The 12,327-nt window shown below is 55.8% G+C and overlaps 6 protein-coding genes across 6 annotated transcripts; 3 read left to right on the top strand and 3 right to left on the bottom strand.

Moving 5' to 3' along the window:
- Positions 1-659: 659 nt before the first annotated feature.
- On the bottom strand, positions 660-2,522 carry PHYSODRAFT_316144 (hypothetical protein; the record flags this gene model as incomplete). The annotated part of the gene is made up of 6 exons (XM_009531494.1): positions 660-712; positions 778-1,059; positions 1,140-1,375; positions 1,583-2,009; positions 2,048-2,051; positions 2,256-2,522. The coding sequence occupies 6 exons, from the start codon at positions 2,520-2,522 to the stop codon at positions 660-662; spliced, it is 1,269 nt and encodes a 422-aa protein (XP_009529789.1).
- Positions 2,523-2,750: 228 nt separating this feature from the next.
- On the top strand, positions 2,751-5,474 carry PHYSODRAFT_302408 (hypothetical protein; the record flags this gene model as incomplete). Its single annotated transcript, XM_009531495.1, has 1 exon — positions 2,751-5,474. One exon carries the CDS (start codon positions 2,751-2,753, stop codon positions 5,472-5,474), a length of 2,724 nt encoding a protein of 907 aa, XP_009529790.1.
- Positions 5,475-5,727: 253 nt separating this feature from the next.
- On the bottom strand, positions 5,728-6,534 carry PHYSODRAFT_506899 (hypothetical protein; the record flags this gene model as incomplete). Its single annotated transcript, XM_009531496.1, has 2 exons — positions 5,728-6,168; positions 6,253-6,534. The coding sequence occupies 2 exons, from the start codon at positions 6,532-6,534 to the stop codon at positions 5,728-5,730; spliced, it is 723 nt and encodes a 240-aa protein (XP_009529791.1).
- Positions 6,535-6,911: 377 nt separating this feature from the next.
- On the top strand, positions 6,912-7,706 carry PHYSODRAFT_302410 (hypothetical protein; the record flags this gene model as incomplete). The annotated part of the gene is made up of 2 exons (XM_009531497.1): positions 6,912-6,980; positions 7,053-7,706. 2 exons carry the CDS (start codon positions 6,912-6,914, stop codon positions 7,704-7,706), a joined length of 723 nt encoding a protein of 240 aa, XP_009529792.1.
- Positions 7,707-7,905: 199 nt separating this feature from the next.
- PHYSODRAFT_507596 (hypothetical protein) lies at positions 7,906-8,771 on the top strand (the record flags this gene model as incomplete). The annotated part of the gene is made up of 4 exons (XM_009531498.1): positions 7,906-7,983; positions 8,054-8,116; positions 8,196-8,366; positions 8,451-8,771. The coding sequence occupies 4 exons, from the start codon at positions 7,906-7,908 to the stop codon at positions 8,769-8,771; spliced, it is 633 nt and encodes a 210-aa protein (XP_009529793.1).
- Positions 8,772-11,846: 3,075 nt separating this feature from the next.
- On the bottom strand, positions 11,847-12,134 carry PHYSODRAFT_404002 (hypothetical protein; the record flags this gene model as incomplete). Its single annotated transcript, XM_009531499.1, has 1 exon — positions 11,847-12,134. A coding segment is annotated over one exon (288 nt), but the record flags the coding sequence as incomplete, so codon positions are not given.
- Positions 12,135-12,327: the final 193 nt, after the last annotated feature.

Consider the following 12,327-nt stretch of genomic DNA (forward strand, 5'->3'; position numbering starts at 1 on the left):
TGCTCTGGCTTGCCTTTGAGTTGGTCGCCGCAGTATATGTGCCAGGGTACAAGTGTATGCACTTAGAGTATTTGTGCTGCGTGCCAGTGGAGTGGTGATGCGGGCGCTGGCTGCCATGCTGGATTGACGCCGGAGCGCGACAAATACGTGGAAGGAGGCAGTTCGCCGAGCCGCAGGCGGGGCGATGCACGGTAGGTAACGGGCATCTTCCGCTCTCTCTGTCGAATCGGGTGGTGCTGTACCCGCCACGCCGCGTTTTTGGTCCGGCCCTAGTGTGTACCGGTGTCGCGATGATGCAACGACTCGTGATTGAAGTGCCTCGGGCTCCGAGCGTCTCGACATCGTGTTACGTGGGCAATGACAATTGCTTGTCGGCGTTTGCGTCCGTCAGGCCACGTACATGTGCAAGGGGTTTTTCAATGGCACTCCTTGATACTAATGTACTGTAGAAGTGTAGTGGTTTTATTGTATTGCATGTGTCTGCAGTGAATCGGTGAGAAAAAGATAGCCTTCAAGCACGCAAGCCTGCTGCCGACAGCTCTGGTTGTGGTCCGTTGAATCGACAATGCGAAACGATCTCGGATGCATTGCACAATCGTTCGTGTCGACACCTCAATTCGTGCCACGCTCGGTCCTGCTTTCGTGATTCCAATTCTCATTCAGTGTGTCGAGTTGTCTTGCATCCAGACAAACTTGAAGCTGAAATCGGCACCTAAAGATATGGTAACCCACGTCACTACACGATTTCAAGCATGATGCCGACACGGACTGACTTACCGAGGTGCACTAGCGGCATCTGCGTCACGTAGATAAATATGCCGATGGGCTTCGTCTGGACGCTGTTCGCTTGTGTTTCGAGCACAAACCCAAGTTGCTCCAGGGGATTGAAACCCAACGCGCGCTTCATCACAATGATCGAAAACACAAATGATACGAATTCGAGCGAGCTATAGGCTAGCACCGTAAGCGTGGAACTCGACAGCTCGGAAATCGACAGTTCTGTCAACGTTGGGTAGTAAACGCTGTTGGGTAAATGAAAGAGGACCACGCGGTACAAACCTATTGAAATCGCACCACACAAAATACTGGTTAATAAGCCAGACTACTGAAGGGGATCTCCAAACACCCATACTTCGTACGATAGAGAATTGGCACCACGACTTCGGCGTACTCCATCAGCACGACGTACTCCGTGATGAATAGGACGTGTCTGGCCTTGCGAATGAAAAAGTCTCGCTCTGCACGGGAAAAGAGCTTTTCAATATCGCAAATATCATCGAGATTGATTGGATTTGTTGGGTTACATGAGTTTGGCTGAGCAGCAATTTGCGGAAATGCACTCATCGGCTTGACTTGGGTGCTTTGAAATAGCCCTCTCTTCGGATAGCTCCAGTGTAAGCATGCGTCGAATTTCCTGCCTTGACCGGTATACGCGTCGGGTATTTCTTTTGGGCGGCCACTTCCATCTTCGATGGAGTTACAGTGCTCGTCGAAACCGTAAGAACCCCAATACTACATGGTGTGTTCTGAGGTTTGATCCATATTTGCGTGTTTCATGTGCTGCGAGGATTCGCAATGACACCCGATAAAGTTTTCGTGCGCGAGGGGGTGGTCTTGGGGGATTTTGTCCATTATTTTTTTCATGCCCTCGAAAACCTCTGCAATGTCAACCATCGACGCCCAGAAACTCACGACGTCCAATGCCATGACTGTGACGGTCGATGTCCAAGATGAGCTGCTTTGAAGAGCACTTGAGATATACAGCGCGTTAAAAATCTCGATTGTGAAGATGATCGTTTCGGGTTTAATGTCATCACGGCCACGTAGTGTTCTGTTCATCCAGTTTCTGGTGATGAGCTTGACCATTGGCAATACAGCAACGAACAACACTTGGCCAGTACCCGTGAGCGACACGAATCCATAGATATACAGCGGGTAGACCATAGGCAGCGACATTTGGCAGTGAAGTGTTGCCAACACTTGCTTGGCATCAACCCACAACGACGGATCTGCTCGCCATTGAGGACGCAAAATTCTTTGAAGACACAACGCTTCCACACAAGTCAGAGGCAGCGCGGCCACGAGCACTGCAAATGGAAAAGGGAAGGCGACTAAATGACACAACCATACCATCATGGCAATCGCAACAGCGGCTGCGAACATTTCCACGAAGACAATCTGATACACTGACAGTTTGAGGGGGGCACTCCTTGTTTAATCAGCATGGGTGTGCTTCCCCCTATAACCGCAGCTACCACCCAAGAGCGCACGAAGAACACCCAGTTCGCCTTCACACCGGCGTCAACCGGTTCCAGTGGTGGCATGTCTTTCAGCAAACTCAACACGATACAAGGCAACGGCGCGACCAGTAAGACGACAACCAACCGCCGACTGCTTGTTTTGCTGGAGTAGCTGTGTAGCTGCTGGAGACGCTCGACGGAGTAGCTGCCTTGCAGTTCGACTTGCAGCGACATCCACGCCGCCTTCAGTCGCTGAAACGCGCGCAGCAGCCACTTCGTCATCGCTTTCTCCTTGCAATTGACCCGATGGACCAAGATAGCTAGCTGCACACTAGCTGGCTGCCTGCAAGAATGCCACTTCAACATGTCCGTAACCTGTGTGCACCACATCACTAACCCTTTTCCCATCATAAATAGTGAACTGCCCCATCAAACCGCATCCCGCGCCCTCCATTGCTTTTTGGGAAGCCAGGCAGTAAGTAGGCTCCGCCCCCTCTCGATCCGCTCGCCATGGCCTCCAACGACGTGGACTTCCGGGCGCTGTACCAGAGCTCGCTCAAGCTGACGACATCACTCGGGGAGCTGGGCATCCCTCGGCTGGAGAAGCGCCTGGAGCAGCTGGACGACGCGTCGCGCGCGCAGGCCCCGGCCGGCAGCCGCAAGCGCCCGGCCGCCGCGGGCGCCGACAAGGCCAACTTCCTGCTGGCAGCCAAGGGCATCGACGCCGAGAAGCTCAGCAAGGAGCTGCAGCAGTTCGAGATCGCGCCCGAGTTCGAGCCCGAGACGCCGCTGGGCGAGACGGACCTCGAAGGGTATCTGGCCCACCACCACGAGATGATCGTGCTCACGGCCATCGAGGACGTCAACCGCCGCACGGTGGAGGCCACCCACGACCGCATGAATCGCGCCATGATCGACGACTTCGAGGACGCCAAGCAGCGGCTGCTGGAGGACCTGGGCGGCGCCAAGACGCTCGGCATCCGCAACTACCCGCGCGTGCTGGAGCAGGACGAGGCTGCGGGCAGCATCTTCGCCTCTGCAGCTCGTGAGAAGCGCCAGGCGCTGGAGCCGGCGTCGGGTCTGGGTCTCAGCGGCGCGGGCTTCGCGGGCCAGCCGCGCTTCCAGTCCACGACCAGCTCCATGACGCCGTCCCTGCATATGTCGCAGCTGCACGTGGAGAACGCCATGACGGAGGAGATGAAGCAGTACTACTCGACCATCAAGGAGCTCAACAGCAGCAGGGTGCCCAACACGCGCAGCCAGTTCGAACTCGCGCGCCACTTCCAGCGCGTGTGCTCTTCGAACGTGTCCGTCTCGGTCACGGGATCCAAATGGGAGGCCGTGCTCAAGTGCTGGCAGCTGGTGAACGGCATGCTGGCCGGTGGAGACCCTACCCATCCCAACGCCTCCAAGCTGGCGGAGCGGGAGTTCGCTGCCGTGAGGGAGGGAAGCGACGAGGCGCAGCGCACGCTGCTCCAGCACCGCTTCGCCTTCGGCGCGCGCGTGTTTCTCGAGAACCAGTTCCGGGCCTTTGTGCAGGAAACGGTGCAGAAGAACAACCTCGCTACTGGCGGCATTCCGGACCTGGTGTCGACGATTCGCGCGTTCGTGAAGCACCTGCACAGCTCGCGCTACACTGCTAACGGCAGTGGCAGCGGCACGGACGTCGACAACATTTGGGCGATTATCTACTACTGCCTCCGTTGCGGTGGCGACCAGGAAGCTGTCAACCTCGCCACCAGCCTGTCGGGCGCGGACTCCCCCATTGACGCTGACGTTGTGTGTGCGCTAAGATACCGTGCGCACCAGAAGAGCCTCTACGCGGATCGCAATGCCAACCCGTTGAACGCGTTCTCGAAGCAGTTCCCTGCTGAGTTTGACCGTTTAGTGGACCGTTACCACCGCTTGGTCAGCTCCTCGATCGACGCTGTCCCTGTCGTGAACCCGTTCGAGCGCTGCGTGGTGAACCTCCTGTGCTTCGGCAATGTGAATGCGAGCGAGTCGCGTGTCCTGACTACTGTGGAAGACTACCTGTGGCAGCGCCTTTGCTTCATCCAGCGCGTGGCCGCGACAAGCTCGGGCCCGGACAGCACGTACACAATTACAAAGCTCTCCCAGAGTATCCAGAGGTTTGGACCGGCGCACTTCGAAGGCGGAGCCCAGCCGGGTGGAGGCAACTTCACATCATTCTTGTACTTCGAAATTCTACTGATCACGCAGGAGTTCGAGAAGGCGATTAAATACCTGGCATCCAAGGGTTTCCTGCTCGAGGCGGTGCACTTCGCGATCACATTGAACCACTTCGGCCTTCTGGAATGCACATCGTTCTCGATGGGAGAGGAGGATGAGACGACGATCGACCTGGTGCGCCTTGTTCGCCAGTACATCCACGGCTTCCAGCGCGCCAACGCCGCGGAGGCGGCCGACTACGTGGCTTGCATCTCGGACTTGGCAGCGAAGAAAGAGCTGCTTGCGGAGCTACTGCTCGACACGCGCAAGTTCGACGTGCTGGCTGGATTCACAAACAACACAGACGGCTCGCGTACGCGCGGCCTGTACGACCACCTGCTGAAGGACGAGCCTGAAGATGAGGTCAAGGAGCTGATTCTCTCGGCTGCACGCAAGGCCGAGGCTCGTGGTCGCCCGCACGATGCGTTTGCGTTGCTGAAGAGCGCTGGTGATATCGAGGGTGTTATTGTGCTGCTCAACTCGCAGCTCAGCTCGACCCTGTCCGCTACTCGGCCAGAGCGCGAGGAGTGGTTCCGTGAGGCCAAGGAGTTCGCCGAGAAATGGATGCGATTCCCGTGGGTGCAGACAATCGCGAACCGGCATGCGCGCACCGCTGCAATTGCCTTCCAGACGCTGCTGAACATCAGCATCTTCCTCGAGATCTACGAGAAGCAGCAGTACGAGGACGCCATCGCGTTTGTCGATGAGCTGGAGGTTGTGCCTACGCAGAACTCTAGCAACCTGGCGCTCTGCGTGGACCGCTTCCTCGCCTTCGACGAGAGTGTGCGTCAGAACTTCCACATCCTGCTGCTCGGATACATGGAGTGCCTTGTGCGCGATGCCGACCGCCCGAAGACGCAAGCTTCGGGTGAATTGCGGCGTGCTGGCGTCGCTGCCCTGCGCGAAAAGGCCGAGCTCCTCGTCACATTTGCCGGCATGATCAAGTTCCGTCTACCGTCGGGTACCAACGAGCGGCTGAACCGCATGGAGGCCATGATCTATTAGAATGCCAGTTGTTAGTGCCGCTCAGAGGAAAAGATCGGATGTAGATCGACAAGGACTTCAACGTACAGGAACAATGAACGCACTCGCGATTGCAAATTGTACTCGTAGTATTACTCTTCTTCGGGGCTACAACTACACTGTCAGTCTCTCTCATCTCGCTGATCTGCACGCTACTTCTACGATCAAATGAAATCTTGCATGCTGTGTCTTGACGCTTTGACCTGCCCACGGCAGGTACGAAACATGGGATAAATTACCGCAGCGGCGCCTGCCGCTGTGAGAACAGACGCGTCGCGTTGGACGAGAACTGGAACTTGCTCGGTGACGCCCTCGAGTAGAACCTGTTGGGTCCACTGGGCTGCGTCACGTGGTCTGCTCGCGTGGTGACAAAAGCCAGCGACTTGCGCGCTGGGATGGCCTGAGCACCGAACGTCGAGCCTGCTGCTGAGCTAGAGTAGTTGATGCCTCTCGCTGCCGCGGGCTCACCGAGTCTCGGCTTCCTCAGCACAAGCTCCTTCTCAGCGCTGCTTTCTCCTGCACGTCCTCTCTTGATCGCCGCCTTGCGGGGCGTGCGGATACGCGAAGGTCGTGCCAGCTGACTCAGCGTAGCAGTGGAAGGTGCAGGCAGCGAGCTGGTGAAGGACGTCGAGGTCGCGTTGAAGCTGAAGTAGCTGGTGGGGGCCCCTGTCGTCTGCTGTTGGTGTTGGTGTTGCTGCTGTGCTGGCAGTGTCGAAGCTGCAGCGGCGTCGCTTGAGCCGAAGCGCCGGGTCTTGGGCACGGGGTGGCCCACCGGCCGAGCCAGGTCGAACTCCGTGTTGATGAGCTCGTCGCAGCTGCCGAACTCCTGGAAGAAGAGCTGCTCCGCGCTGAGCTGCGAGGCCTGCGCGATGCGCTGGCGCATCTTGGTGCGCGGCGTCTTGGCGGGCGTGGGAGGGGCCGCGGGCATCTCCAGCGCGCGCTTGGTGCGGCGACCGGCGCCGCCTGGTCCGAACGTCTTGCGGATGCACGCGCGCGCCTGGCGCAGCCGCTCCTCGCCGGCGGCGGTCATGGGGGACATCATGAAGAGCCCTCCGTCCTGCATACTGTACTCGCTGGGGCTGTCTGGGTGATAAGGTGCGAGAGATAGAGAGAGACGATCCCCTATTTGACGTGGCGGAGGAGCGGAGGATGGAGAAATGATGGGGCTATAGGGTCGCCGCGAAATCTGCCTCTTCTCTTTCGAATTCAAACGTTTGAAAAGATGGTGTTGAATACATAGATTTGAGGTGGTGCACATAAATGCAAGTTGAAGTGGAAGGGTGAGGCTGAGACCTGGCGGAAGAATACTTTTCTCCTCCTTCTCCTGCAGTTGGAGTTTTCTCCTGCAGTTGGAGTTTTCTCCTACTAAGGGTAACGAGAGTTGGTGCCACGTATTGATAGGGAACACCGTTGACGGAGATGAAGGCGGAATCGGCCATCTCGGACCTGCTGATGAAGTGCGAGGAGCAGGGAGTGCAGCTGCCGGACGTAAGGAGGCTCTCAACTTACACTCATCAAGAGATCACTACTAACAAACTTCTACTGCCTCTGCATCAATAGAACCCGTGGCAGGCACTTCGGGAGGCAATCGCTGCGCTGCGAAACACCAAGCACCAAGGACTGGGGTATCTGCAGATCCCGAAAGCCTTCGAGCAGCTCAAAGCCAAGTTCAACGCAGAGGATAACGCAGCAGAGGCCAAGCCAGCCGCTGCTGCTGCCTCGCCTCGCTTGACGCGTCGGCAGAAGCGGACGCTCATGCAAGACATGCCGAGCAAGCGCGCCCGGCGCAACTTGATACCAGAGAGTGACAGCGACAGCGACGAAGCCCCGGGCAACCAGTCGGGGCTGGTCACCGCTATGAGCCCCGTGGCGAGCAGCAAGAAGACCAAGTACCAGAAGAAGAGCCGCCTGCAAGAGCAAGTGGAGGCGCTGCCGGCTTCGCGAGACGAGAACCAGCCTTTGGTGGACCAGCTGGTGCAGTTGGGCCAGTACGAAATGCACCACGGACACTCGCAGCGCGGACTCTCGCGCTTCCGAGCGGCGAAGGAGATCCGCGACAGCAAGATGGTGATCACTTCGGGAGCTCAAGCCAAGAAGCTCGAGCGTGTGGGCACGGCGGTGGCTACGAAAGTCGACCAGCTACTGAACGAAGGGCTGGCTGCTGCTCTGAGCGAGTACGAGGGTGACGAAGAGGCCCTCCCAGTGGCGAAGTGAGTTGAGTTGAGTTGAGACGACCATGCATTTTGCAGACGAATGAATTGCATGTGCATGAATATGAAAGAGAATGACATTGTGTCAACAGTTGAAGTTCTCAACCAGAGAAAAACATAAATCCCCGTCCCAGTGTTTCCTTGTCTGAACAATATAACAACCGCAGACCCCAGCGCCAGAGCCTAAGACTTCGGCCAAGAAAATGAATCGCCGCCAAGCACAGCGATCGCTGGCTGATCTGATCTCCAAGTGCGAGGCCGCGCACATCCAGCTCCCAGAGGTTCGATTCATATCTTGTAACCATGCGCTTCCCAACATTGATGCATCTTTTCGCTCGTGCAATATCATAGGATCCCTTGAAGGCCCGTGCCGAGGCCGTGGAGGCGATCGTCCACTCATTGAAAGACGGGAAGGTACTAACAGTGATGTCCTCCAATCCCCCCCCGTAAATCACTTGAACACTTACTCGCGATCTCCGGTTGTGTGTCTTAGGCGAACTTGGGCGACGCGCAGGAGGAATTGCAGCAGAAGTACGGTCTGGAGCTCGTGTGGAAGCAGCACATGGAGAATGAAGAAGCCAAGCGACAGCGCCGCCGACAGTCCCAAAAGAAGAAAGCGCCTACCCGTGCAAAGGACCCGAGACTTTCAAAGAACCTTGGGGCTGTCGCGGAGTCACCATCAGTGGACGATCTGATGGCACCAGGAGACGACGAAGAACTCCAACAGGATGTTAAGGTCCCTCCTAAGACGAGCACTGCCAGGATGGGCGTGATGACTCCGTCCAAGCGTCCGAATGCCGCCCAAGAGGGTGATGGCGAGATGAAAAGCGCGAAGAAGGCGAAAAGTGCGCGGGGACTTATCGTGTCTGGAGGTTCAAGCGACAAGGAGGAGAAACCACCCGCGAGCGGGAAAAAGGCTGCAGCCGGTCTGGGGACTATCATCGGGGATGGCAACAGCTCTGGAAGCCCTGATCAAGGGATTGTTGACATGCTGGACCTGGAGGACTTGGGGGACCCTGATGGCGGCAGTGGCAGTGCCACGAGCAGCGACGGAGAGTTCGACCTTTAAGCGCTGTTCCGGCTGGGACGAACGGTTGAACAGAGGCACTAACCGGGAACAGAGCCGTCTTCGATTTCGCCGGATTCAACTGACGAGGTGACTGACTGAGCAACAAGTTGACGGCGGAAACCTGCGTGGATTTCCCTCTATATGATTTCAGATCAATGCATTAGCGTACGTTTTCTTTGCTATAGCGTAAGCGAAGAGCAAAGCTCATATGAAACGTACCAGTGACGGAAGTTCTCCGGATTCGACTGAGCTGTGCAGATTGTTTTCATCGTCGAGGCTCTTCATTATACCTCGAGTTGCATTCTTCCGTTTGACGTAGTTCCTCTTGGTTTCGCCGAAAATTTCCCCATCGCTGAGCTCCAGTGCTTCATCTCGCGAAATCTCACCCTCTGACAACTCAGCACTACACAGGGAATCTGGAACACTACTCCCAGAGGTTGATAAGGCCCTTCGGCGCCAGCGAGGGCGATGACGTCTGGGGGCCGATCTTGTGTAGCGTTGGAGGTGGTCAATTTCTTGGTGCATACCATGTAGATGGTGATTGTCTGAGGTCGAACTGAGTCCACTGCTGCTCATCGAAATACTTCCCCGGACCACGAATTCGTGGCTGCTAGCATTGCTCACAGATTCGCCAACGTTAAGGAATTTTTCCGTGAGAAGCACTGGCTCGGTGGTCGGTAAAGGCAATAAGTCGTGTTCTTGACTGTGCTGGTGACTTTGGTCGGTGATATCGCTTCGAGAGGCAGCACTCTCAAGGTCAACTTCGGATGACAACAGAGGTGTCTTCATCTGGAGATTCACGCGTGTAGCACTTATGTCGCCACCTCGATTAGACACATTTGGCGCTTGAAAAATTGTCACTTCTTCATCATCATTGGGGCTGTTTAGCGTGGCTTGGTACGTTCGCCTTTGCTGACGTAATTGCTGCAATATCTGGATGGAAGTCACAGGCCGAAACAATTCGTGCGGCCCAGAACCACTGGGGTCGAGAGAAGTTTGAATAGCTCTTGCGAATTGGGTTTGTGGGAGAATTGGTCTAGAAATCGTTTCGGCCGAGCTCACGGCATCTTCTCCATGATTTTCCTCGGCGACACAGATACTTGCAGCTTCAGGACTTGCTGTTGTTTCTTCTTGACAATCGTCGCTGGAAGCTTGAACAGCTTTTTCAGAGAGGATCGCGACTTTGGAAACCTCGAGCTCGTTAGTATCTGTCGCTTCGTCAATCCATCTCGCAGTTTGATCTTCTGGGAAATCAGTGGGAGGGTCTTCAGTATTCGAGTCATCTACAGCCCCGACAGACGCGTGATGAAGGCTGGCTTGTTTGTCTTTCCAAATTCGCTGCACTAAGCCACTGACTTGCTCTTCAGTAAGGACATCAACCCAATTTTCCAAATTATCAGAGCTCGAGCTGTCAGCAACAGAGTCGGAATCAACGTTACCTTGTGCCATTTGCTCATTGTAGTACGCAGCAGCTCGTCTCAACCCGGTGACATCGTCTTCATCATTCTGGTTAAATTGCCCAATATTTCTCAGTTGCTCCCGAATTAATTCTTGGGTGATCTCCTTGACAGTTTGATCATCGACTGATTCTTTCCCGACAAGGGATTCCAAACTCTTGCGTACTACAGAAGCTGCAGCTTCATTGGCTGCCTCGTTAGTAGTTTCCGATAGCATTCTGCTAACCAAAAGGTCCGGGATTTCTCTTATAACTCGTTCCTCGAGTGCATCAGGTTCATGGTCAGCATCAGGCATTTCGTACACTCGAACCTCTTGCTCTCTCGCAAGGGGGGTATGAGCACGAGTTGAATTTTTCGTCCTCGGGGAATCCATTCTTCGCGAATATATTGGAATCGACGTCGACGGAGCCGGTATTGGTAAAGCGCTGTCCTGATCCTCTTTCCTTGATATCCGCACTAGTGAGCCGCGGTGTAACGATTTTTTCTGTTGCTGCTGGTCGTACGCAGCGGTAACGAAAGCGACGAACTCTTTGTAATTGATGACTTCTTTCATCAGCAAGTGCTGCGTATTTCGACTGCGCACTGCTTGTCCTTCAGCTGGAGAGTGAATATGGCGAAAGAACGAAATGATTTTCGCGGTTGAAACGGTAATCTGCAAGCGGTGCAGTGCCATACATGTCTCGATGCGATTCACGTGGCCATCTTTGTCCGTGTCCAAGTCACTAAAAAGCCGGCGAAGCACGTCCGCGTTCAAACGCGTGTTTGATATCGTGCCAAGACCATCGGCAGAGAGTATTGGCCGCGCGCCAAATGAAGCCACCGATGGCATCGTGCGAAAATCGGATAATACCTGCCTGCCTATTGACGACGACGGGCGATCTTCTGGGTGTGGCTTCCTTCTTCGGGGACTTGAAGCGTCAACTACTGATGCCACATCAGCATCACTAGCTTGATCCACTCTACCAAGGGCGTCTGTTCGAGCACTAAACCCAAACTCCTTCGCTGGGGAACTAGGAGCTTGCGGGGTAGTGTCATGTACAGCTTCCTCAGGTGAGCTTGGTACTACATCAGCTTTCGACTTCGAGCCACGGTCAACCACCGGCTCCGCAGCTTCATTATCCTCCTTTACTTCATCCGCATGCAAATCATCAACCAGCCTCATATTCATCGGTTCCTTTGTGGCAGGATCATCCCACAGCGGCTCCTCCATCACAGCGCTCGGTTCTTGTGTTGTGATTTCTGCATTCGGCACCACGTTCTCCTTATCCTCTACACTCCCCCTTCCGAGAGGAAGTGGACTAATCGCCACGCTTTTCACGTATTTCTTCTCATTGTCACCAGCGTATGTTATAACCCTCGGCTTCGCCCTCGTCTTCTGCACTGCCTTATCACTCGAGACTCTTAACCGTGCCCTCGTCGTCTTCACGCCAGCTCTCCCCTCCCCAGCCTTATCCTCATGGCTTCCCTCTACCTCTCCCCGAGCTCTTCGTCGGCCAATAGCCCCCTGGGCGCCCTTAGCCCGCTGCCGATACAGCGAAGGCCGAGACGTCGCCTCCTCTTTCCTCTTCTGGTTCCAGAATCTCTGCGCCGGCGGATTCTGCTGCAGCTCTCGGTCGACTCGGGCGATGCGCCTCGCCACCTCCCACTCCACGCGGCGCTTGTACCGCTGACTGACCTGCAGACCCGCCTGCCCTTCCAGAGCCAAGAGCATTTGATCCGCTTCGCCCGCCGCCGCCGACTGTTCAGGTTGCAGCCCAACGCGCCGCCGGCGAGGGGCAGCGCTCGTCATCACCAGCGCGTTGTCCGTCCAGAGCAGCGGCAGGCTGCCGCGCAGACGCGCCTGCAGTGCGCGGTTGCGCGCGCTCACATCGCTCAGCAGCGCGTAGTTGGCGTCGAGGCTTCCCATCCGTTAGCGTCGCTGGAAGATCGCACCACTTCAACTTCATGTGGTGCACGGAAGTCTCTAAACTGGAGTTGTTGCACACCTTCACTGTGCAAGAGGTAACTAGCACAAGAGGTATAGTTTAAATGTGCAATCTATTCAGTCATGTATCTATCTATCCATGCAATATTAAGGAAATATACACAGCCATCGCTTC

The sequence above is a fragment of the Phytophthora sojae genome (genome assembly GCF_000149755.1).
Source record: "Phytophthora sojae unplaced genomic scaffold PHYSOscaffold_5, whole genome shotgun sequence".
In the NCBI taxonomy this organism is placed as follows: Eukaryota; Oomycota; class Peronosporomycetes; order Peronosporales; family Peronosporaceae; genus Phytophthora; species Phytophthora sojae.